The 23,576-nt window shown below is 41.6% G+C and overlaps 4 protein-coding genes across 5 annotated transcripts in view; 2 read left to right on the top strand and 2 right to left on the bottom strand.

Annotated features, from left to right (window-relative positions):
* The window catches only part of LOC109473123 (zinc finger protein 704-like), a 33,064-nt gene extending 26,032 nt beyond the window's left edge, over window positions 1-7,032 (top strand). Inside the window, 4 exon segments of the mRNA XM_019773030.1 lie at window positions 4,663-4,763; window positions 5,259-5,520; window positions 5,912-6,019; window positions 6,382-7,032. Coding sequence (XP_019628589.1) covers window positions 4,663-4,763; window positions 5,259-5,520; window positions 5,912-6,019; window positions 6,382-6,594 — 684 coding nt within the window. The 3' untranslated portion in view covers window positions 6,595-7,032.
* A 4,292-nt stretch (window positions 7,033-11,324) lies between these two features.
* LOC109473050 (epidermal retinol dehydrogenase 2-like) lies at window positions 11,325-14,867 on the bottom strand. 2 transcript variants are annotated; one of them, XM_019772948.1, is made up of 6 exons: window positions 14,479-14,867; window positions 14,030-14,161; window positions 13,580-13,729; window positions 13,028-13,122; window positions 12,576-12,692; window positions 11,325-12,002 (listed from the first exon to the last, which is right to left on the bottom strand). In XM_019772948.1, the coding sequence occupies exons 1-6, from the start codon at window positions 14,803-14,805 to the stop codon at window positions 11,900-11,902; spliced, it is 924 nt and encodes a 307-aa protein (XP_019628507.1). In that variant the 5' UTR covers window positions 14,806-14,867; the 3' UTR covers window positions 11,325-11,899. The 2 variants fall into 2 exon arrangements, with proteins under 2 accessions (XP_019628507.1, XP_019628508.1); XM_019772949.1 differs by lacking the exon at window positions 11,325-12,002 and having other exon boundaries at window positions 12,572-12,692; window positions 14,479-14,865.
* A 1,009-nt stretch (window positions 14,868-15,876) lies between these two features.
* LOC109473120 (epidermal retinol dehydrogenase 2-like) lies at window positions 15,877-19,279 on the top strand. The gene is made up of 6 exons (XM_019773027.1): window positions 15,877-16,267; window positions 16,515-16,646; window positions 17,526-17,684; window positions 18,064-18,149; window positions 18,553-18,669; window positions 19,052-19,279. Exons 1-6 carry the CDS (start codon window positions 15,938-15,940, stop codon window positions 19,203-19,205), a joined length of 978 nt encoding a protein of 325 aa, XP_019628586.1. The 5' UTR covers window positions 15,877-15,937; the 3' UTR covers window positions 19,206-19,279.
* Window positions 19,280-19,634: 355 nt separating this feature from the next.
* LOC109472954 lies at window positions 19,635-22,073 on the bottom strand. The gene is made up of 3 exons (XM_019772821.1): window positions 21,345-22,073; window positions 20,876-21,106; window positions 19,635-20,591 (listed from the first exon to the last, which is right to left on the bottom strand). Exons 1-3 carry the CDS (start codon window positions 22,071-22,073, stop codon window positions 19,635-19,637), a joined length of 1,917 nt encoding a protein of 638 aa, XP_019628380.1.
* Between the last annotated feature and the right edge of the window lie 1,503 nt (window positions 22,074-23,576).

The following is a 23,576-nucleotide window of genomic DNA, read 5'->3' as shown; positions in this document are numbered from 1 at the left end:
TAATACAGATACAGAGTACCTATAGTTTAGCATAATTACATTGTAGAGGTCTGAACATTCTTTTATATATTTACCAATTTGTATGCAGTAAGGGTTATTACCTTCTAGAATGAAATTGAACAGCCGTACATGTACCATTACCAGGTTGGTGGGGGTAGCGACAAAAAAAAACAAAAAAAACGGGCATACTGTAAGTCTACAAATTTCCGCGGTATATTTAGATTCGCGGCATTCGCGGGGACCTTTGTACCGCGAATCTATTTCCCCGCGAATATGTTTTGCGTAAGTGCGCCCCCTCCCCACATGCATTCACGACGGTAAGCGAAACACAAACACACGCGATTCACAAATCACTGCAAATCAACTTTATTCTTAGCAAATGTTGAGTACCCAATTTTTTTTAAGTTATGCTGATGTCAAAAAATTATAATATTATGAGACACCGAATCGCGATATTACGGCACTGGCCGTGTCAACCGTGTACCGCCGAAAAAAATCTATGCGTGCAGAGCGCCGGCCATGCGCGCCCGGGCGCTTGAAAATTGCGGGAACATCGGGCATATCTACAAGTATTTTTATGAAAAATATAACGGCTGGTACCTGGGAAATGTTAGTTGGTTATCTTTTGTGCCCTGCTTTGCGGGCGTTTTTTTCTTCTTGTTGTTTTGCTGGATAGAAACGCTCACCGTGGGCCTACAAAACCGAAGGCGACCTTTGCATACTTCCGGGTTCAAAATCTCGCCGAAGACGGCAGAAATTTGCTTAGTAATATATATATTCTTTCGATTATGCATTTCTTCACTAGAGTATCGATGTGTAGTCGTGGAAAATAGCATTTTAGCGCTTATTTCCGAACAAAGAAAATTGTTTACACGTGCGTCAGATCGATTGTCAGCTTTACCGCCGGCAGTCTCGCGCGGTGCACGAAACAATTTTTTGCGCCGCGTTTTAGGAGATAAATGCCGGAACACGAACTTTTATTATTTTAAATATACACTTTACAAATTTTTCTTTGGAAAATAGCCAAGGAGACATCGCGAATCTAAAAATACCGCGGATTGTCCATTTTCCCGAAACCGCGAACTTTAGGCCCCGCGAATCTAAAGAGACTTACAGTATATAAAAAGGTAACGATCTTCCCCACCAACCTCTGCTTGGAGAGTAGCTAGCAGGAGGTCAATGCCCTCAGTTGTAGTACTGACATCAGAATAAATAAAATGTAGGTCAGTGGCATATATTTGGAGTTCACTTTGCATGTAAATATTTCCTATTATGACTGAATAGCTGACATTTACCTAAAGTGTAATAGCGGGGGAGCGAAAATGTGCCTCGATGATTGAAAAGGCGACTTGTGATAATCTCACTCTATTGCCATGGAGATGAGTCAAAATCTAATTTTTTGAGGAAGAGTCTAAACTTTTATGGGGGTGAATTTTGTCAATAAAAGTTATAAACAATCTTAAAAGCCAACCATTTTTAAGGCAAGAAAAGGTATAGGTATGGAAAAATAAACAGATCAAAACAATTTAAGCCTTAACACTGATATAAAAGCTGGAAAATTCCTTTTAAAAGTGACTGGTCTTCATAGTTTGTAATTGCATACACCAAAAATAAATTCAATTTTGGTATTCATTTGGTGTTCAAATTTTCTATCATCATCTCCATCCAGTGTTAACGCTCAGGCGTGATAGCTTATTTTGTTATAATGCAAATATTTCCATCTAAGTGCGGCTTTTTGCCCTGGTTTTTTAAAAGGCCGCCCCTGGTGAATTCTGGGATAAAGTGCTACAATTCTATGATACATGCGGAACCATGACCTACTTTTCAATGACAGTTGGAGGTCAAAAAGATTAGCTTTCATTCTCACAAGGGGGCAAAGCAAAGACTTTTTCCATAGCTCTTTTTTTTCAATAAGTGTGGTCCAGATAGACTAGGTCACTACAAAAGATCTTGACTAGTACAGCTTCCCCTATTCACAAACTAACAGCAAGCAACTTCTAATCTTGTTTATCTGATATCTCATTGTTGTAACACACAGAATGGTAGGTAAAAATGTATATAAAGGAGGTAAAAATGTATATAAAAGTGTATAATTCTATTACATTTTTTTTCTAATAGTAGTAATAGATTTCCAATATGATTTCTGAAACTAGTTTGCGATGTTTCTATGTTCCACATACATTATTTTACTGATGAGGGGTTTAATTTCTTTTTTGGAGGCAGCGGCTAATGGAGATTGACGTGTACATTAGCAAGCATTTCCCTTCTACTCAGAAAACAACTATTATAGTGGCACTGTCAACTCTCTTGTGGGTGCTTCGCTGACATCATAAAAACATCACAGTCAATATATCTGCACAGAAACTACCTCGTAAACCTGTTTTCAAACTCTGCATGGTGTGAATTTGAATCAAGACCCTTGAATTTCTCCCCAGCTATCCTTTTGTCATTTCTGCTCTATTGAAATAACTAAAATCGTTAGAGAAATATTGTGCACTTTTTGCCTTGTACTTTTTTAATATCTGCAGCCCTAAAAGCTTGTTAATGTAGGGAACATAGTCAACATGTTGTAGTACATGTAATGCTAAAATTGTTAGTGAAATATTGTGCACATCTTTGCTTGTACAAAGTACTTCTTTTGCATAACTGAAGCCCTATAACCTTGTTTATATACAGATGTTACGTTACAAAATATACAAATTCTTTGTCATTCATTTATGTTGTAATGATGCTTAATGCCCAAATCGTTAGAGAAATATCATACCAATCTAGGCTTATATGTTTTGTGCATACATTTTGTAACTAAATCCCTATACCCTATAACTGTTTATATGCAGTTATAATAACTTATATGTAAACAAATCCTTTGTCATCCAACATGCTGAAAATATTGAAGGCTCAGTTGACTTGTCGTGTGTGTTGAGCCTTGGCATAATTTCCCACCGTTATGAGTCACCTTGTGGGTTGTAAACCTTTCCTACAATGTAAACCAGCGTCGCATCGGCTCAGAAATCAGCGTCCGATGTAATATCTCCTCTCCCAACACCATGTCCTCCGCGTAAACAACTCAAATCACTCACCGGGGACGCCTTTATTGGGTCGTTATGTCGAATAATTAGACCATCGACTCTTTGAAATAACAAACGCCAAAACGGCGGGGCGCTAGCACCAATCATGTTTGCGGGGGTACGAGGAGAATCTATCGTAAGGTGACCGCGGAAAATGACGAAAGTTCAGGAAGGAAAATGTTATTGCAAAATGTCGCAGTTGACCTTAATTTGTGGCGGATTAAATTTGGTTGGACAAAAGCAAATTATTTTTGTGTTTTTAACACTACCTTGTGCAGGTTTTTCCAATGCAAGCAGATCTTTTGATGGCTTCAAAGACAATATCAAATTGGCCAGGCTGTATCCATTTGCCAGGCAGTTGCTAGTACCAATTGGGCTGGCATAAAAAAAAGAAAGCCTCATAAAAACACATAGGCAAAAAAGTCACTATTACAAATGTACCTAGAAAGCCAAGATACACAGAAAAATTTCAGCCATATGAAGTGAATTTACCACAATAGTCAGTAAAGTTTATAGCATTATGTCATAATATGACTCATAAGATATTTCTACAACAACCTCATTCAGAAAAATTATTGTATTAACAAGCACTGATGTTACAGAAAAACACATTAGTTACAATCAAGCAACACAACGGGGTGCCATTGACAGAAATTTATTGATTTAAAGAAACGCTTATTGAAGATGATTTGAGTCATTTCACATCATGATTCCCGTTAGACTATAATAAATGTTGTTTTCAAACTGCAAGGTTCATCCTTTGGTCAATTGTCAGGGCTGGAAATACTGGGTGCCTATGCACTTTTTTGCATCCAAAGTTGTACCTGGATACTTGTGTAGGCTTTGTACGTAGCTACATGTATAATAGCATACCATATTCTTACCATATTCTAATATTACATAATAGTGTCACAAAAAAAACTACAAGCCTTTGTTGTTTTATTAGAATTTTGAAGTTGGCCATAGAATTTGGGTTCAATTATGTTTCTCAAAGCTCAGTGACATCATTTACAATTTGGTCACATATGGTGGTGCCCATCTCTGTTTTTGTAGCCCTTGGGCCATACAGTTGTGCAATCACTACAGCACAGGGCTTAGGGCCTCTCTGACTGTCACTCTCTCTCCTGTCCTTGGTGCTGAACACCACTCCACTGGTAGTGGTGTGTGTTAAACTCTTTATCAAATGCTGAATGCTAAGTTAAGTAGAGAAAGCAGTATGTACCATTTTCGCCAGTATGACTCGGGTAGGGATCGAACTCAAAACCTACTGAAACAATATTTTGCTTCTGTGTGCTCCTGAGCTAGGTGAAGACTCTGTTTACTGGCATTTTTAGAGAGATATCTTGCTCTTGATATATAGACTGACTACAATATTTCCTTTGTTGTCTCTGTGTTCTCCAGAGCCTAGTGAAAGCTCTGTTTACTGACATTTTCACACGGAGAAATATCTTGCTTTTGATACATAGGCTGATTATAGCATTTCCTCTGTTGTTTCTGTGTTGCATAGAGCTCAGCAAAGACATTGTTTTCCAACAATATCTTGCTTTAAATTTGATATATAGACTGATGAACAATATTTTTCTGTGTTCTCCAGAGCTCAGTGAAGACCCTGTTTAAGTGCACGTGGCCGGGATGTGGGAAGACCCTCAGCACGTGTTCAGGCATCGAGAGACACGTCCGCTCCGCACACCTCGGGTAAGTCATACATGTACATGTACAGCCAGGAATTTGTGTTGCTTCATCCCCCAAGAGAGTTGAACATGTTTGTTGCATTGAAAAATAGGTGTTGACCCAGAAGAGCCTGTGTATCTCATCTCAGTCTATATTGTTTCATTTGAAAAAGAGTTATCATTCGTAAGAATTTACCTGTCTCAAAAAAGTCAAATCCAGTAGATTTTGAGTTAGCCTTTTTAGTTGTATTTATGTATAGTGTAATGTTGTTACAGTTACACTTTCTAGGTTTGTTCTTCTTCTACTAGTGATTGGCCTTCAGGGAAGAGTTTGCAATTATAAACCTTTTTCTGTTTTTCATTATCTGGTAGTTCTGTACCAACTTGTAATGGCATGAATTTTGTTGATAAAAATATCAATTTTATTTCCTCTGGGCCACATTTTCAAATGCCGGTAGGCAATATGTTTTCCCTTAGCAATCAATAATAACAATAAACAATTTCTAAACTGTCTAACCAGGCCGAAAGACTCAGGAGATGACGGTGACTGCAGTGACCACGAGGAAGAGTTTTACTACACAGAGATCGAGGTTTCTGTGGACACGGTGGCCGACACGTTCGCCAACATGTGCGCGGCGTCCCCGCCCCTCAGGCAGCTGTCCCCACCCCCCGTACACACCCCCGTACACGCCGTGGAGATGGCGCGACCCCCACACGAGGACCACATGTACTTCCAGCTCCCCCCCACAGGGAAAGTGGTACAGGCTGTTATTACTTCACAGGTACATGTGCTTTATCATATTATTATGCTTACTGAAGGAAAACATATTGTTTTTGCTCTGTTTCTTCTTCTCCAAATAAATGAGGTCAATGACCTGGACCAGACGTCCTTCACCATGGTAACTAGTGTTGGGTTACATAATGTTGCAATTTTATAGCAGGAGGGATTTAGACTCCTGTCTGACCATATATGAATGTGTTTGAGTAAGAATTAACAGAGCAGACAGACCATATGAGAGGGTAAACATTATATCATATGCATTTGCTCTGCAAATGTGACCTTTCTAGACAAGTTAGTGAAAATATACATGGTATAAAAGTGCAAAATTTAAATCATCAAACAGCATTATGTACATGTAACTGTACTAACATCTCTCTGTGTCTCCCCCCCAGGGTGCAGCTGCCCCCATGACCATTCCAGTCCCACCAGCCAGCGCCTTCTCATGGCAGCAGAGTAACTCTCTCCCGAGTTCACCGGTCCTGCCAATCTCCCCTACTCCGGTAAGTACACTGTCTGTGTGTGTGTGTGTGTGTGTGTTTGTGTGTGTGTGTTTGTGTGTGTGTGTTTGTGTGTTTGTGTGTTTGTGTGTCAGTGTGTGTGTGTGTGTGTCCCTGTGTGTGCGTGTGTGTCTGTCTGTCTGTGCATGTGTGTGTGTGCATCTCCACCATTCTGTCAGTGCTCCAAGTACCAGAAATACAGATATTTTTCATCCTCTTTTATCCAAAAATTTACATCTTTTTTCTGCTCCTGTTGTTGCCCAGATTTCTCCACCATTCCGTCAGACAGACCAGAAAATCAGCCTTTTTTTTTTCATCCTCATTTACCAGAAATTTTGAAATATTTTCTCTCCTTTATTCCGCAGATTTCTCCACCATTCCGTCAGCGCTCCAACAGTGCGTCTGCCCGGCAGCAGCAGCATCAGGCCATGTCCCCCAAAACCGCCGGCAGCGCGCCGTTTCCCCGTAAGATGCGCAGCGAGGGGAAGAAGTGCCGGAAGGTCTACGGCATGGAGAACCGAGACCTGTGGTGCACACAGTGCCGCTGGAAGAAGGCCTGTTCGCGATTCCTCGACTAGCTACGCAGCGTTCTTTTCTTGAGGAACAGAACTAGATTTTGAGAGAAAAAAGGCAGTAATTTTAGTCTCCACCAGACTTCTTTGCAGGCTGAGTGAATTTATTACAGTAGAAATCGGGCCTAAAAAGGATGTAGCTAGGTAGGGGAGTTGGCCAGCCGAAAAGGGGCCAGTTTGCCTGTATAGAAAACGGGACCTTCTTTGGCCTCTACTAGTTATTCAGCTTGCAAAGGAGTCTGCTGGAGACTACAGTTATGGGCTGTTTTTGTAAATAGTTTTGTATAAAATGTTTGAGGGAACAAGACAAGAGAAACCTTTTTATTGTCTTCCAGAAAGGAAGTTTTGTAGGATTTGAAGGACTGTGAGTTCGCTTTACTGGTAAATTGTAAAAAGTTTGATGAGTACTTTTGCTGATCAGATATTTCATTGTGAAAATATACTTGGGAGGAAAAAAAAAATATTTTGGCCAATCACAATGCATCAGATTCTGCATGATGTATTCTCCTTTTTAGCTTTTGGAAGCAGGAAAGTATTTGTCTCAAAAAGTATAAAATGAAACAGCATTTGAACAGTTATTCTTTGCGATTGAGGCTATTAAATGCCTCTGCCATTTTCATGAAAAAAGTCTAAAGGAGGAATTTCTTGCAAGAAAACTAGAGGACTGAGATATTAACCATCCTGCTATGTACCTAACCTGGTAACCAATATAAGTTTGGTGCCAAATGGCTACCTTAGCAGGATAAAGGTTAAAAGGTGGGGCCAAAATGATCGTGATCACAGTTTGAAAGTAACAGAGCTGTCATTTGATTGGTTGAGAGCCTGTGTATGTTGACCAATAGCAGGAGGCAAAACAAGTTGTATGTCTGGGCCAGATAGGATTTTCTGGAAGAAGAAAAAAATTGTCTTTGCAAAAGACAAAACTTAGGGGAAGGTTGAGTTGAGTACTGTCAGCTATTTTGACAAAAAAGAACAAATTTACGTTCTGTTTTTGGAAAGAGGTGTAGGTGTTTGGAACATTGGAACTTGGTACAACTTGAAAATGACATGATAGCAAATTAAGTTGATGCTTGTATATATCTTTCACCCCTAAACAAGTCAGCTCTTTGTCTTCCAATATGTTACAAAATTTACCAACCTTTTTGCCACACTGATTTATTTCATTGGTTCTCCCACATTTTAAGGTGAAAATATAGCAACCAGACATCATAAAAGCAGAGGGCAGGAAGAAAAAGTTGAATATGACTGTATTCACTTCAGAAAACTGAATGGCATCAAGGCAGAAACCTGGTCTTCAGGCTTTGTTATGGGTTCACCACACCACGAAGTGGTGTGGTGAAACCATATTGCTTTTTCTGATGTTTCTTCTTCTCCTTCTCCTCCTCCTCCTCCTGCCATATCTTTAAATGGATTCAGCTTCTTCATTTTAGGGCCTAAGGTCCTGAAATTTGGTATGGAGGTACAGTGGGCAAATACCCCTAGGCGTTTTTTAATTATTGTGATACAGGCTTTTAGAATGGTTTTATTTGAGTTTTTTGGCTGTGTAATAGCTAATGTATTACTGTGTAAGTGTGCAGTGTTTACCACATTTGGACATGAGTCATCACAATGGCATGCAAGGCATCAACCAATAGGCATGCAGCTTTCCTCTATTCTCCTTGCTGATTGGCTGTTGGGATTTAACTGGCTTAACTTCATTTACACCTGCACAGAGCCATGCCATACTGACAGTATGTCTGTATTCAAGTGTTTTGGTAGGTATTTTAAGCTTTCCTGCTCCAGCATTGGAATGCGGGCTATGAACGCTTCTTTTTATCTTGAAAATCAACAGTTTGCATTATGCAATCCTAACCAATAATGTAGGGAATAGCTATCCAACTGTTGTAGTCTTAGTTGTATGTTACTTCATACTATAGTTATATCAATGTAAAGCATTGTTTTCCCTTGTGTTTCTCATTCTTTCCCTGCCATGTGGTAAAATGTGGTGAACCCATCGCTATATTTGCTCCAAAGCAAATATTGGCCTTTCTAGTTTTCATTGTTTTCCCAGCTAAACATATTTTTTTTAATCCAAGAGTCAAGAAATTAAATTGGTGTGGCCTTATAATTTAGCCTACAGTTACTTACAAGTATAAAATACTGTGGCAAGATCATAGCAATATTCACAAGTTTTGTTTCATATCCTTCTATGTGACTTAACATGTTACAAATGCCATTTAAAAATGGTGAAACACAGTATAGTATACAAAACGCATAAGTAAAAAAAAATAATTTTTCATACTACGGTAGCAGTTGTGTTATGTTTAAGGCTGGGTTGCTTCGAAATGGTGATTTTGCCAGCTTTCGAAAAGTAAGATAACTGTGAGTTACCACATTGTCTAAGACAAGGAAGATTCTTAATTTTTTTCTGAAAATACTAAAAAGCGTGTATAAAGTTAGTGTACAGAACGTGTATATGAAAGTCCGATGTTGGTTAGCGGTACGAATGTGTCTATTTTTGAGGGGTGTTTCGAAAAACACTTTGTGAGAGGCGAAACTTGTGCAGAAGGATGTATTTTAGAGTCGAAAGAAAAGGTTGATATTTTCGTAAGTGACTGAAATGTGATTTAACTTAGGCCAAAGACAGTCGACCCTGTACTGACGATTGTTGAGTGATTTGTAAATTGAGTCTACCTCGATACTGATTGAATATGTATAATCTAATGCCTTAGGAGATCTAACAGCAGTTGTGTAAGAAATGTATGGGGAAATTTAAAGCATGAATCGTATACATACAAGATCACAGCAAACTCATTTCTCCCAGTTGATTGAAAGTTGTCAGAGTCAGGGTTAGAAACTTGGACTGTGAATGTAAAATAGACACCAAGAAGTACAAAACTACACTGGCTATATATAGGGATAATTTTCATTGGTATTTGCCTGCAGAAATTTTACCCTATTTTTGCCCAGTTCTACTATCCGTAACCCCTTACTAGGAAAGTCTGGTAGACGTTCGGCACTGTCACAAACTTTTGGGCACAGTTTTCACAATATTTATCATTGAACAAGGAATACATACCAGAACAGAACTCAACTACTCAGCATTTATAGTAGGCCAATCAGGGATCCAAATTTCTTCAACATCAACATAGCAAAGGCAAACAGGATGCAACAGTTGTATTACACCTGTCAACTTTTGTATTCTTGTAATTTTTTTGTTGCCAGAATGAAACAAAACACTGATCCACATGCCAGCACAACTTGGGTTAACCTTTTCCCTGCCGCCTAAACCCGTAACCACCAATACACTGGTGTCACTAGGCCACCTTGGCAGTCAAATGGTTAAAAAAATTGTCTTTCATTCATGTTACATGTATTCGGTTGCATACAAAATATTATACATTTTCAGTTTCATCCTATGGAAATTAGGCCAAGGATATGTTCCTTTCTCTTATGTTTTCCAAGTTGCATTTTGTATAGCAAAGAAGGCTACAGATTTTAGTAGTTCCTTTGCTTTATTTCAGAAAAGTTTTGTCATTTTAGCAATTTAAACTAAATGATACATGTACTTTACTCAAGTGCAGCAAGCTTCAGTTAGGAATTTGTTTCAACAAGTTTTCAAAATGATAGTCCCTGATATAATGATGTTACCATAGTAACAGCTCAGCCAATCAGAAAGTTCATGTACAGAATAAGGCTTTTTTATTGGTTCAATTCTCTGAACCAATCAGAGTTCTTGCACTTCAGCATAATTTCTAAACATTACGAGCGTTCTTCTTGTTAAAGAAACGTTTTTGTTCCATACTATATGTTCTAGTTGTATAGTCATAAGTCATAAGATGACTTAAAAACTAATATCATTTTGTATATGATTGTGATCTATGCACTCGATTTGTAAAAGAACTCACCAGAACGGTATCCCGGCAACAGTATCCCGGCAACAGCTTTCAGGAACATACCATGGTGCACATACCAGGGGGATGGACAGGCCAACTGACAGATTTTTTTACTGGTCCACTCTCCGATAAGGATTTACCAATCAGCAGTTACTAAACCAGATAGTACTGTAACTAGTTAGTTAATCGGTTAGTTAACTAGTTAATAACTGTACTTTATCAACTCATTAACAGCATTTATCTGACGAATCGGGGACAAATTGTACATGAAACTGTAAAACATGCAAACAAAAACTTTGTTGTACCGTCTCTCTCTTGTGTATCTGTGACGTTTTGATGTCAACATTGTCAACCTTTTCTAGTTGAATAAACAAATGTTCTGTGTAGAACTGCTTTGTTTGTTGTTTTTTTTTGTGTGTGTTCTAGTTGCAATTTCAGGGTGGCAAAGCTGGATTTAAAGTCCATTTTCTTGTCATTCTTATAATGTTGTACAATATTAAAGTTGAATCAACAATATCCCATAGAAAACTGGTATCTATTAGGCTAAAATACTATGTCGCTGATGGAAAGCAGTTGCATGTTTTGTACTTAAGGCTGGTTCTAGCTACATGTATTTATGGGTGGTACCTAAAAATGAGATGCATCACATAGCTTGTTAGGGGGCTAGTATGAAGTATGAAATCATGTGAAAATGCTTGCAAAAGAAATGTACTGAAATAAGAAGAAAACAAAGAAAAGTACTCTCATACTTTTATTTATATTCGATTAGTATGTACTTTATTGCTCTTGATTTGGTACAAGAACAAATGATACTATCTTTACAATATTACTAGTATGTATTTTGGAATGAATCACTATGGGCTTTGTTACTAGCACCATCTAGTAGGCAAAAGCAGTACTGCAACCTTTCATCCATGACTTTAGTAGATGCTATCTGAATGATAGATAGATTTTATTTTGGATCGTGTATACACTTCAAACATCTGCTCTAGATTTTGCACCACAATATTATCTTATAGCTAGCTTGGAATGTTATTGGCGCCATCTAGTGAGTAAAAGTAGTACTGCACCCTGTGCTCACAGAAATTGTCTTCTTACAGATCATATTGATGCAGGTTTTTAGTTTCTGAATCAAGTACAAAATGTTTATATATTGGTCCCAAGTCATGTTGAATAAAGCTCTTTGCTTTCATAGTTGTTACAGTTTATCAATCTATCAATGCACTGGCTTGATAAAATGGTTAAAATCCATTGTTTGAATTAAAGAGTAGCCTGGTATGTTGACTTTATGCCACGTATCATAGCTTTTGGGGCTATCAGAGGATGCCTAGTTATGTTTTTATTTTTCCTGACCTGTTACTTTATATGTCTCTCTGTAAAAATCCAAGAACAAACAAACACATCAAATCGGTTTTGCCTTATTATATGTATGATTGCTAATTGTCCTTCTTGTCTCCCTGCCTGCCGACCCAGTTATCCATAGACTGGTGCTGTTTAATGAAGTCTGCAGCAGCGTCCGCAACCACCAGCGGCACGAGGCTGGAATAACACACTAGCTTTGGTGAGAGACATTTGCAATACAGGGTTAATATTCTACCTCAAGGTATATATGGTGAGGTGGTTGGTTATTCTGATGAGGTGGTCGGTTATTCTGGTGAGGTGGTCAGTTATTCTGGTGAGGTGGTCGGTTATTCTGGTGAGGTGGTCGGTTATTCTGGTGAGGTGGTCGGTTATTCTGGTGAGGTGGTCGGTTATTCTGGTGAGTCCATTATTCTGGTGAGTCCGTTATTCTGATAACGGACCACCATGCTAGAACCATGCTAGATCCATGCTGTATCCAGAACCATGCATTACCCAGAACCATGCTTTATTCAGATCCATGCTTTATCCAGAACCATGCTTTATCCAGAACCATGCTTTATCCAGAACAGTGCTTTATCCAGAACCATGCTTTATCCAGAACCATGCTTTATCCAGAACCAAGCTTTATCCAGAACCATGCTTTATCCAGAACCATGCAACTGTGCCTGGGGCAAGTGTACGCTTTTGTACATGCAGAAACTATTCAGAAATGGAATCTTAGTAAATGAAATCAAATCAATGACAACCTACCCCTGTATGGCACTTGCAGCGGCGATTTTCCAGGGCATAACCAGCCAGAACTGGTTTCTCCTCACGGCATCAACAATCTGCTGCACAACATAGTCCGGCTCCAGGGTCTCCACTTCCCTATGTATGGTGGCAGACAGACATGTGGTCATCAGAGATGGCAGACTTCACAGCCTTACTCCATACAATGCTTTGTAACACTGCAAGGACCACAGACTGTAGTCACACACACACTCACAACCACACAATCACACCCACTTACACAGACACACACACACACACACACACGCATACATGTACACACATACTCACACACACAGACACACTCAAGCACACATGGTTCAACACACACACATACGCACAAACACACACACATGTATACAAACCTCCTTGACTTACAATAAAAACAATAAAAAGAAAAAGAAAATTGGGAAGAGGTAAATGAGTTTCCTTACTTGACCTTAGCCCCTGTGAACATGCCGGTGTTGATGAAAGCCGGACACACACAGGTGACGTGGACACCGGTCAGCTTCTGTACACGCAACTCATGCTGGGAAAAGAGGATCACTTAGATGAGCATGATGGTAGTACTCTGTATGTATATCTGTACAGCCAGTATAACTGCCCTTCGGCGTAACACTCCAGCCTCTGTATCTGTATAGCCATTATGCATTTTGTAACTGTCCTTTGGTCTGTTATGGGTATCACTGCCTTATGCCTTCAGCATACTAGTAACACACCGGGCTTTGCAGCCACAAGAAAACAAGATTGCCATCAGAAAAAGTACTTAAGCCCCACTCATAGTGCACTAAGCAAATTCCTTTGTAAAAAATCTTTACAGTATCTGCTGTGTGTGTGTGTGTGAGTGTGTGCGCATGTCTATGTAAGTGTGTGTGTATACTTGTTTGTGAGTTTGTGTGTGGTGCAGATACTGTGCAGACTTCTCACTCTCTTTCTCTCTTCTGTTTTGTTTTGAGACTTTTCCCTTGTAATAATATCTGTCTTACCCTCATGGAGTCAGCGAACCCGACTGCCCCAAACTTGCTGGTGCAGTAGTCGGCCAGCCCTGCTGTTCCAGCAAAGCCGGCGGCAGACGCGATGCTGACCAGGTGTCCGTGGTTCTGTTCCACCATGTGTGGAAGGAAAGCCTTGGTGGTCTATGAAAAGAATAATAAAAAAAAATTCCAAATACTTCATGTTTTAAATTAAGCCAACTAGAAATCAGATTTGCGTATCCATACTTTTTTCTGACAACGCTTTAGTGTCACTGATGATGGGAGATGCTATACCTGAAATGTCTGTTTCCAAAATCAAACTGTTACTGTTACTGTTTTTATTGGTGTAGAATTTAGAGATTTCAGACTTCGGGGAAGCATTCTGTTCTCAGACTCATAACTTGATAACTATATTACTTATACTATTACTATCTTAGTAGGTCTTTAATTTCCTAGTAGTACCCAGAAGTGTGCGTTGGTGTTGATGTCCATGGTTTTCTGGATGAGGTCATCAGGGCAGTCCAGAAACTTCCGTCCCGACACGATCCCAGCGTTGTTCACCAGGATGGTCACGTGACCCACGCTGTCTTTCACCTGTCAATCAAAAATCATGTTTGACATCAGAATCCAGGGCTTCAAATACATATTTTTCTGAGCACAAGAGCTACCTATCACCAAAAATTAATGACCCTAGCATGTCCAAAACAGAAGATATCAAAAGCCCCGTTGCAGTACCATAACAATTTGCTAGGGGGCCAAATCATTTTGAGGACAAATCCCACCTACCAAATATCAAGACAACCAAACCAAGCCTTCTTGAATTATTACGTTACATACAGGTAAAGTTAAAAATGTCCTTTGACTAAGGTTGACATGCAAGACGGAGGGTCAACGTCCGCCCGGTCACTGACCTCCTGAGCGGCCCTGTAGATGTCTTCCCTCTTGCTACAGTCGCACACAAAGCCGAACGCCTTCCCTCCTTCCTGCCGGATCATCTGCACAGTCGCCTCGTTCGCCTCCTTGTTGATGTCCCAGGCGACGATGGTGGCCCCCAGGCGGGCGAAGCTGAGCGCCATGCCGCGGCCGAGCCCGCTGCCCGCCCCGGTGATCAGCACGATCTCGCCCGAGACCGACTTCTTACCGGCCGGGAAAATCAGCCGCACCACGCTCAGCAGCCTGGCGACCAGTGCTACCACAAAAAGCAGAACTACACCGATTATATCCTTCAGCAATGCCATAGCTAAACCGATATACTAGTATATAAACTACTTTGCCACCGTGAAAAAGTACGTTACTTTGTTACTCTTTGCCCCAAGTGGTTTTGGTCTCGCAACAGCGTTCGGGGTCACGCAAGGGGACTCGATCTCGCACCGGGGTTTATCTTCTGTTACTGTCCTTGGTGCTGATTGTACTATCTAATGGTACTGACAACACGTTTTCAGTGTCATTGTCATTGAATAAAGAGGCTATTTCTTTACACAACCAATTGTTAAATTAAGCCGACGTTTCGGTGACCGCCTGTCACCTTCCTCAGGGCAATTCTGACTGGTTCACATTGAGCTGCTATGGATGCGTTCCCAAACGCAAAATACTTACACACATACCACACCGTAGAAAGAACTAGAGGTCAAAGATCCCATACCTCCGTCGTTTGTTATCATGTTTACCTTCACAGAAGGAAAACATATTATTTTTGCTCTGTTTCTTCTTCCTCTTCTTCTTCTCCAAACAAATAAGATCAATGACCTGAACCAGGCGTCTGTCACCATGATAACCAGTGTTGGGTTTAAAGCAGGAGGGATTTATTTGTTTTGGCTTACAGTAAGTTGTTTTTTTGCCACTGTGAAGAGGGCTTTTTTGTTTGTTTGAACCATTCTTTATTCATAAAATCACAATTCGGCATGCAAGCCACTTTGGGAGTAAGACTGGTGTTACCGCATATTGACATGAGGGTCAAATTGGTGGCTTGTCGGCCCTAGAGCCGATGCTTTGGGCAAATTCTAACTGTTATAACCTGGAGACCAGTCTATCGTGGTTGGGGCGTGTTTTCTTCGGGGCTGCTGAAGCTCTTCCCCGCCCGCCTCAACTAGGTTCCCCGGTAGGTTCTAGGTTCCCCGGTAGGTTTTGCACGATAGGGGCCAAACTTATCATAGGCGTAACACTCCTACCGGGCGGTTTGTTGAGCTAAGGCGGGGAGAAACTATTAGAGCCCCGAAGACAGCCTGCCCCAACCACGATAGACTGGATACCAGGCTAAATCTACCTGGTCAAAGGTCTAACTGTAACACTGTGCACATGTTACGTGGACTTTGGCCCCTTTCTAGGCTTCTCTTAAATCAGTGCAAGAGTAGTCTTGCTTCTAGAGTAGAAATGGGGTTTATTTTAAAGGATCTAGTCGGCGTGGTTGTACTTTTTGTGGTGTCGCTGGTCGCCAGGCTGCTGAGCGTGGTGCGGCTGATTTTCCCGGCCGGCAAGAAGTCGGTCTCGGGCGAGATCGTGCTGATCACCGGGGCGGGCAGCGGGCTCGGCCGCGGCATGGCGCTCAGCTTCGCCCGCCTGGGGGCCACCATCGTCGCCTGGGACATCAACAAGGAGGCGAACGAGGCGACTGTTCAGATGATCCGGCAGGAAGGAGGGAAGGCGTTCGGCTTTGTGTGCGACTGTAGCAAGAGGGAAGACATCTACAGGGCCGCTCAGGAGGTCAGTGACCGGGTGGACCTTGTCCTTAATGCTCTTTTAATTGTAATCTCAAAGCAGATGTTGGGATAGACAATGATCAGAAACAGGCTGGGACAGCTAGAAAACGATTTTCAGTTACAATATCTACTTGTCAATGATTAAAATTATCTTAATGCCAATAGTCTAAGACAAAGTTACGATTGTGAAGAGAACTAGCGCTAGCTATCAAAAAATTATCATTGACATGATTGCTATGGTTGATTGACAGGTGAAAGACAGCGTGGGTCACGTGACCATCCTGGTGAACAACGCTGGGATCGTGTCGGGACGGAAGTTTCTGGACTGCCCTGATGACCTCATCCAGAAAACCATGGACATCAACACCAACGCGCACTTCTGGGTGGGAAGGTTTTCAAATTTCTCATACTGTTTTTGCTCTGTTTTTTCTTCTTCTCCAAATAATGACCTGAAGCTGACGTCTGTCACCATGGTAACTAGTGTCGGGTTACATTAGGCTGCAATTTTATAACAGGAGTGATTTAGACTATAGAAAACCTACATACATATATACATGTCAGGTCTGGCCGACTACATATTCATATATATATATATATATATATATATATATATATATATATATATATATATATAGAGAGAGAGAGAGAGAGAGAGAGAGAGAGAGAGGGAGAAAGAGAGAGAGAGGAAGAGAGAGGGGGAGAAAGGGGTAAAATTTGCTTTGCAAATGTTACTTTTCTAGTTATCGTTATGAATCGGTAGTACTGTCTCCAAAGACCACGAAGGCGTTCCTTCCCAATATGTTGAAGAAAAAGCACGGGCATCTGGTCAGCATCGCGTCTGCTGCCGTTTGCTTAAAATGTCCGGTCCAGCATTATGCTAGTGTATGCAAATTATCCTGAATTATGCTAATATATGCAAATTAACCTCTCCCAACAGACCACGAAGGCGTTCCTTCCACACATGTGGAAGAAAAAGCACGGACACCTGGTCAGCATCGCGTCTGCTGTCGGTCGTCTCCGCTCTAAAATTATGCTAATATGTGCAAATTAATCGGTAATATGCTAATATATGCAAATTAATCTTCTCTCCCAACAGACCACGAAGGCGTTCCTTCCGCACATGTTGAAGAAAAAACACGGACACCTGGTCAGCATCGCGTCAGCTGCCGGGCTGGCAGGCTTGTCCGGTCCTCAGTATGCAAATATATGCAGATAAACCGGCAATATGCTAATAGATGCAAATTAACCTTCTCTCCCAACAGACCACGAAGGCGTTCCTTCCGCACATGTTGAAGAAAAAACACGGGCACCTGGTCAGCATCGCGTCTGCTGCTGGGCTAGCGGGCATGTCAGGGCTGGCCGACTACTGCACCAGCAAGTTTGGAGCTGTCGGGTTCGCTGACTCTATCAGGGTAAGGCTGGTATTATCATGAAAGTTCGTCTGTGTTGGTAGTTACATGTTTCAAGTTAAAACTTCTGGGTAGATTCCTCATGTAGAACTTTCAACAAGGCAGCTGTTGCTGATGTTGTGTCCCACAAACAAATGCAGGGCATACAATAGTACTTTTTTTCAACTTGTAATGAGTTAAAAGGGGAAAGTCGTGTACAGTGCATTTTCCATGGGCACAAAATCGGTGGCATGTCAGGACTCGAACCAGACAAGGACCTCTTGCTTCCGAGTCGAGCATTCTGCCGCCACACGACCCCACAAAGCTCATCTGTATTGGTAGTTTTAAATTCCAAGTTAAAACTTCTGTTCCAACAACAAGATAAATTTCTAATGCCCTATTTCTCTCCCAGCACGAGGTGAAACAACATGGCGTCCACGTGACCTGCGTGTGTCCAACTTACATCAACACTGGAATGTTTACAGGGGCAGAACTCAGGTACGTTGAGCTCTTAAATGTCCGTCCAACGCTGCCATAAATGCAACGATTGACAATCTATCCTTTGGTAGCAGCATTCCAAAACATTCACAAAAACTCTGACACACACACGGACAAACACACAGAAACACACACAGATAAAATAACACAGAAACACACACTCTCAATGACCTGAACAAGACGTCTGTCACCATGGTAACGGGTGTTGGGTTACATCATGTTGCAAGTTTATAGCAGGAGGGATTTAGACTCCTGTCACCATATATATGAATGTGTTTGAGTAAGATTCAACAGAATAAAAAACATATGCGAAGGTAAACATTGTGCTTTTGCTTTGCAAATGTTACCTTTCCAGTTTTAATACTTAATGTTGACGTCGATGTTGACTTTTCTGCCTGCGCAGGGAGGTGGCTATTCTGGAGACAGATCAGGTGGTTCAGCAGATCGTGGACGCGGTTCTGCGGAACCAGTTCTGGCTGGTTCTGCCTCGCACGGTGGCCATCCTCAGCGGCATTCAGGGGTGTGTTTTAATTCTGTGACATAAATCTGATGTTTGTGAATACCTTAGCAGAAGGAAAACATATCGTTTGTTGCTGTTTCTCCTTCCTCTTCTTCTACAAACAAATAAGGTCAATGACCTGAACCAGGCGTCTGTCGACTACCATGGTAAATAGTGTTGAGTTACATTATGCTGTAATTTCATAGCAGTCTACACTAGCCTTTATCTGGTTGCTATCTTATACTCAATCCCTCATTCTCTGGTTACCAAATGGTTACCAAAATAAGTGCATTTATTATAAGGCGTGTACCTCTGAGCATTTTCTAATGATGTGAGTATTTATACCAGTATGCTAAAATGCTGCGTTTTCACTTTGAACTAAAATGTTTGTGTACCGTTCCAGTATGGTGCCGACGTTCCTCGCCGATCTGGCCCAGAAGGCCATCAACATGCACGGCTCCATGGACAACTTCGTCGGTCGTCAAGGCAACAAGAAGAACAGCGGTCGTCAAGGCAACAAGAACAGCGGTCGTCAAGGCAACAAGAAGAAGAACTGACGACTACAACACAAATTTCCAGATGTGCAAATTGTGAGGACAACAATAAAAAGATATCACAATGAACAAGACAACCCGGCTCTGGAGATTTTATTTAATTTCGGTATTGAATAGATTACAAACGCCGATGTCTGTTCTACAATTATAGCATTATTTTATGACAATATAGCTATTGACAATTACAATAAAACTGTTGATGGATTACCTGAAATAAATCATGAAATACAACAATTGTACTGAAAACTAACAATTAAGTCATATTTTCAATATACATTGTACTTGTTTAGTGTTAAACACAGCATTTAATTATGGAATGTATCTTAAAATAGAATTATAGGTAGAGGATAATAATTTCAAAGACAAACTTTCAACACAGTGCACTTGATCCTTTGTCAGTTTAGTTATCTGTGTGTCCCATAGAACAAGGTTTTACTTGTTTGCTTGTTTTTTTGCCATGACTTGTTCATATGCCTTTTTAGCAGTGTCTTTGATGAATCCAGGGACTTCGGGAAACAAAGGTAGCATGTTGGCCTCTGTCTGCTGCCCCCTGGTGAAGTGGTGAATCACCTTCTGTCTGTCCTGCTGCTGGTTGTACAGGGTGACCAGGTAGTAGTGAGCATAAGGCACAAAGTAATCACACTCTGGTGCCAGACTGAGGAAGTGTTCAAACTGTCTGATTGCTTCTGTCTCTGACACTTTCTTAGACAGTACGGCTGTGAAGTACACAGTCTCCAAATGGTCCTGTTTGTACATAAGGGAACTCGCCATGGCAGATAGGGCTTTGGCTAGAGTAGGCAGGTTACTCCCCTCGAACAACATTGTTGGCTTAGGGCTTGCCTCCCATATGGCCATACCCAGGTAGCAGTAGATGTGGTGCAGGTGTTGGTACAGCCAGTCTTCTGGTCCGTGCTGTAGGATGGCAGCAACCACCTGCTGCAGGGTCTGCACCCGGCTGTCTCCATCTGGCAGCTGTAGGGCTGTCAGCAGCAGACAGGTGCTGTCAGTAGGGTCAACCTGTAGCTGGGAGGTCATCAGCTGCTTCAGCTGGGCTTTGTTCAGGTTCAGGAATGACTGTTCATGCAGTATTGTATTTGTGTCATCTGGTGTTACCGTGTCATGCAGCATGAATCCCTGCACCAAGGCCTTGACTCCCCCCAGGTCTGTGTACCCACTGCTGGTCAGGATTTCTGCTCCTTCCTCCCAGGACCTGTAGGCCTTGATGAGACGTTGTGCTGTTGGTGAGTCCTTGTGCTTCTGTAGCCTGGCTCTCCGCCGCTTAAGTGGCCCCTTCTCCTCCTTTCCAGCTGAAGTGATGGACATGGCTGCTACAGAGGACGCGTCTTCAGGCAGGCCTGAGTCCTCTGTAGTCACACTGGGTGGTACAGACTGGAAAGGGAGGGAAAAATTATAACATTAATTTTTTTATAGTAACAGAAACGGCTTTCTAGACAAGTTGATTTACACAAGCAAATTTCTTTTTGACAGATACGTTTGGGATAATCTTGACTCTTTGATGAGAATAAGGTTACTGTTATGAACAAGTTTAGATTTTCTATAGACTGCACTAAAGTATGGCAAAAATATTACAAAAAATTCATGTTTCCAGAATAAGCTCAAGACGTTGTCACTAAACTGTGTGACATATACGCTTACATACTAGTAAACCATACCTGTTTCTCCATCATCCCTGCCCACTCCCATATCTCTTCCTGCTCTGTCGCAGCTGCCTCTTCCTCTTCCTGTCCCTCCTCATCAGCAAACCACCACCCCTCCAGCCCCACGTGGATCGGTCCGGTCCAGCCGATCCTCCACAGCTCGTCCTCCAGCAGCAGCTGCAGGCAGGTGCGGTCCGTCCCCTGCTGGATCTTTGTGTTGAAGCTTCGGAGGACCCAGTAGCCAGCCTGGAGAGAGAATGGATACAAGCTTACTTGTGATAAAACTAATAGAAGTATCCAAACATCTAACATGACAAGACTTAAGATTACATATTAACCCTATTTACACCGGGGGTGGCTTTTGAGGCCCACGCCAACTTTCATCTCAGATAGCACCTAAACGACTTGCGCTAGAACCGTCAAATTTGGTGACTTTTCCTAGAATGTATCTTCCAATAATTTCGTATTTTTTTTATTGCCTTACCAGTGTAAGAAACTTGACATGCACAAGGAGCGACCCTTCCTCAACGTTCTCTACTTGGATGTGTCTTTCTCTCTCCACCGCCCTGCGGATGGCCTCGTCTGTCTGTTGCCTGTTGCTCAGGTAGAAAGATGCCAGCGTCGTCACTCCTGTAGCCACCCCTGCAGCCAGTCCTGCCCCCACCACACCTGCAGCTGAATCTGCAACCTTGCTGGCTGCAAACGCTGCTGCAGCAGATGCTCCAGCTACAAGGCCTCCAGCTGCAAGGGCCGGACTCTGGATCCTGATGGTGGCACCACCAAACGCACCTACGGACATCTGCAGGGCCGGCGGCTGCCCGATGTTTGCAGCTGCTTGGCTTGCAGGTGGGAAATTGTGGTACACCTGCCCCACTTGTAGGGGAGCCATGGGCAAGCCTTGATAAGGATATCCGCCTGTCGAAACCCCAAAACTCTGCTGGCCTTGGTGTGGGAGCAGTGCTGCCTGCTGTTGACCAACATAACCTTGTCCTGGAGGCAGGACGACTTGTGGATTTGCTGCAGCAGACGCAAAAGCTGGTCCCTGAAAAGTTGCACCTCCCTCGGCTGACCCCTGGCCCCCCTCCCCTACTGACTGTTGCCCCACCTGCACCTGTTTAGGGTGTGTCTCTTCTCCCTGATCTGCCATTTCTGCTCGTTTTTGTGCCTCTCCACCTTCCTCAGCACCCAGAGGACTTGGTCCTTTATCAGCCATTCTTTAGATGAGCAACTAGACAAGATTATCAAGTAAAAACCAATCCTGTTTCCTGGTCTAACTCAACAGTACAAACATTCGTCACAAGATTAACAGGATGCACCCTTTGACCTTAAGTTTTCATGACCTTCCAACCTTAAATACAAGTCTTTTATACAGAATGAATATGAAGTGCTATGCATGTGAGTTTTAAGGTGATGATACTGTGTTTTTCATGAGCTTTTATTGCTATTTTTAAAAAAAAGTTTACAAAGTGTACAAAACAGTGACTTACCTGTCCTGTTTACTCCCAACATTTCTTGCCCCCCAGCTAACCGTGTACGTCAATAACACAGTCACAGACTGGAACGGCCCAACCTCAGACTGCCAGACAACAACAGGATTATGTTTCAGCACACAAGGAACATGTTTTCAAAGAAAACTCAGCTCCCATTGTCAAGACTGTGCACGTAAGTCTGGCGAAGGGTTCAGTACTAGAGAATTACCACCATTACCAACAGCCCACCTACTGCAAGTATGAAATGTACTTTTATAGTAACTTAAGTGTATCTTGATCTTGCAGATATTCTCCAGACTTTAAAAGTCAGTAGCTAATGAAAGGCTTTCTGCAGGGACATAGAATGGTCTTGTCTCCTTGTTATATACAAACAGATATCACTTAACTGAATTAGATGGTAACCGGTTTCTACTAACTTTTAGCTGAAAGTAATGCATATTACTTTTTACAGAGCCGTTGGTAAAGTACTGCGATTGAGTTAGTAATATTCTAACAATACCTCGAATATATTCCACGGGGAATTGAATTTTGTCAACAAGATAATTCACGAACGGCTGGATGGATTGGTTTCATACTTGGTGTGTTGGTAGGGTGTGACGAAAACTGGAAATTATGACATTTTGGGCCCCCTAGTAGCTTCCCTTGGTACTGCAGCAGAACTTCTGGTTTTGATATCTCGCGATCTGGACATGCTAGGATCATGAATTTTGGATGGAAGGTAGCTCTTGTGCTCGGGATGAAGTCAGCTTGTTCTGGAACTACAGGGCAGTTTGTTTCAAAATCTTCAAGAGAGGTTAACTAAAAAAAGCCAATTTAGGGGGCTCTATGCTTCAAATATCCCAAAGTATTCACCAGAGTTGTGTCTACATAATACATTTAACGTTTGCATTTGTTTGAGTTTTCTTACGTATGTGAAACTTTTTCATCATAATTGTGGATGTATTTATTTTAGAGATGAACGATCTTTACGACACCCCACTCACAATATTGCATTGGGAAAAGGGGGCGTGACTTTTCCCGCCAATGACGTAAGAGCCAAGTTTTGGGCGATCACACCATTCAAAACGTATTCAGATTTATTATTTTATTTTCTATTTCTAAACAGGCCTTTAAAATACTTTTTGTCCTTTTTGTGTAGTAAAATGATAAATTCATATCATTATTAGAATTTTCAGGGATGATAATGGGGATGTTAATTGTGATTTTGTAAATTTTAGCTTTGTTGT

Source organism: Branchiostoma belcheri, unplaced genomic scaffold (genome assembly GCF_001625305.1).
Source record: "Branchiostoma belcheri isolate BF01 breed outbred unplaced genomic scaffold, Haploidv18h27 scaffold29, whole genome shotgun sequence".
NCBI classification, from domain to species: Eukaryota; Metazoa; Chordata; class Leptocardii; order Amphioxiformes; family Branchiostomatidae; genus Branchiostoma; species Branchiostoma belcheri.
This window is presented reverse-complemented; position numbering and strand designations above follow the sequence as displayed.

What these genes read in the sequence shown, in the direction of transcription:
- LOC109473050 (XM_019772948.1), bottom strand. Translation starts at nt 14,805, where the DNA reads ATGGCATTGCTGAAGGATATAATCGGTGTAGTTCTGCTTTTTGTGGTA. An exon ending in TCTACAGGGCCGCTCAGGAG is followed by an intron (nt 14,162 to 14,478) that starts GTCAGTGACCGG and finishes TTTGATTGACAG; the next exon opens with GTGAAAGACAGCGTGGGTCA. An exon ending in TTCACAGGGGCTAAGGTCAA is followed by an intron (nt 12,693 to 13,027) that starts GTAAGGAAACTC and finishes CACCATACATAG; the next exon opens with GGAAGTGGAGACCCTGGAGC.
- LOC109473120 (XM_019773027.1), top strand. Translation starts at nt 15,938, where the DNA reads ATGGGGTTTATTTTAAAGGATCTAGTCGGCGTGGTTGTACTTTTTGTG. An exon ending in TCTACAGGGCCGCTCAGGAG is followed by an intron (nt 16,268 to 16,514) that starts GTCAGTGACCGG and finishes GTTGATTGACAG; the next exon opens with GTGAAAGACAGCGTGGGTCA. An exon ending in ACACCAACGCGCACTTCTGG is followed by an intron (nt 16,647 to 17,525) that starts GTGGGAAGGTTT and finishes CTCTCCCAACAG; the next exon opens with ACCACGAAGGCGTTCCTTCC.
- LOC109472954 (XM_019772821.1), bottom strand. Translation starts at nt 22,073, where the DNA reads ATGGCTGATAAAGGACCAAGTCCTCTGGGTGCTGAGGAAGGTGGAGAG. An exon ending in ATGTCAAGTTTCTTACACTG is followed by an intron (nt 21,107 to 21,344) that starts GTAAGGCAATAA and finishes TTCTCTCTCCAG; the next exon opens with GCTGGCTACTGGGTCCTCCG. An exon ending in CAGGGATGATGGAGAAACAG is followed by an intron (nt 20,592 to 20,875) that starts GTATGGTTTACT and finishes CTCCCTTTCCAG; the next exon opens with TCTGTACCACCCAGTGTGAC.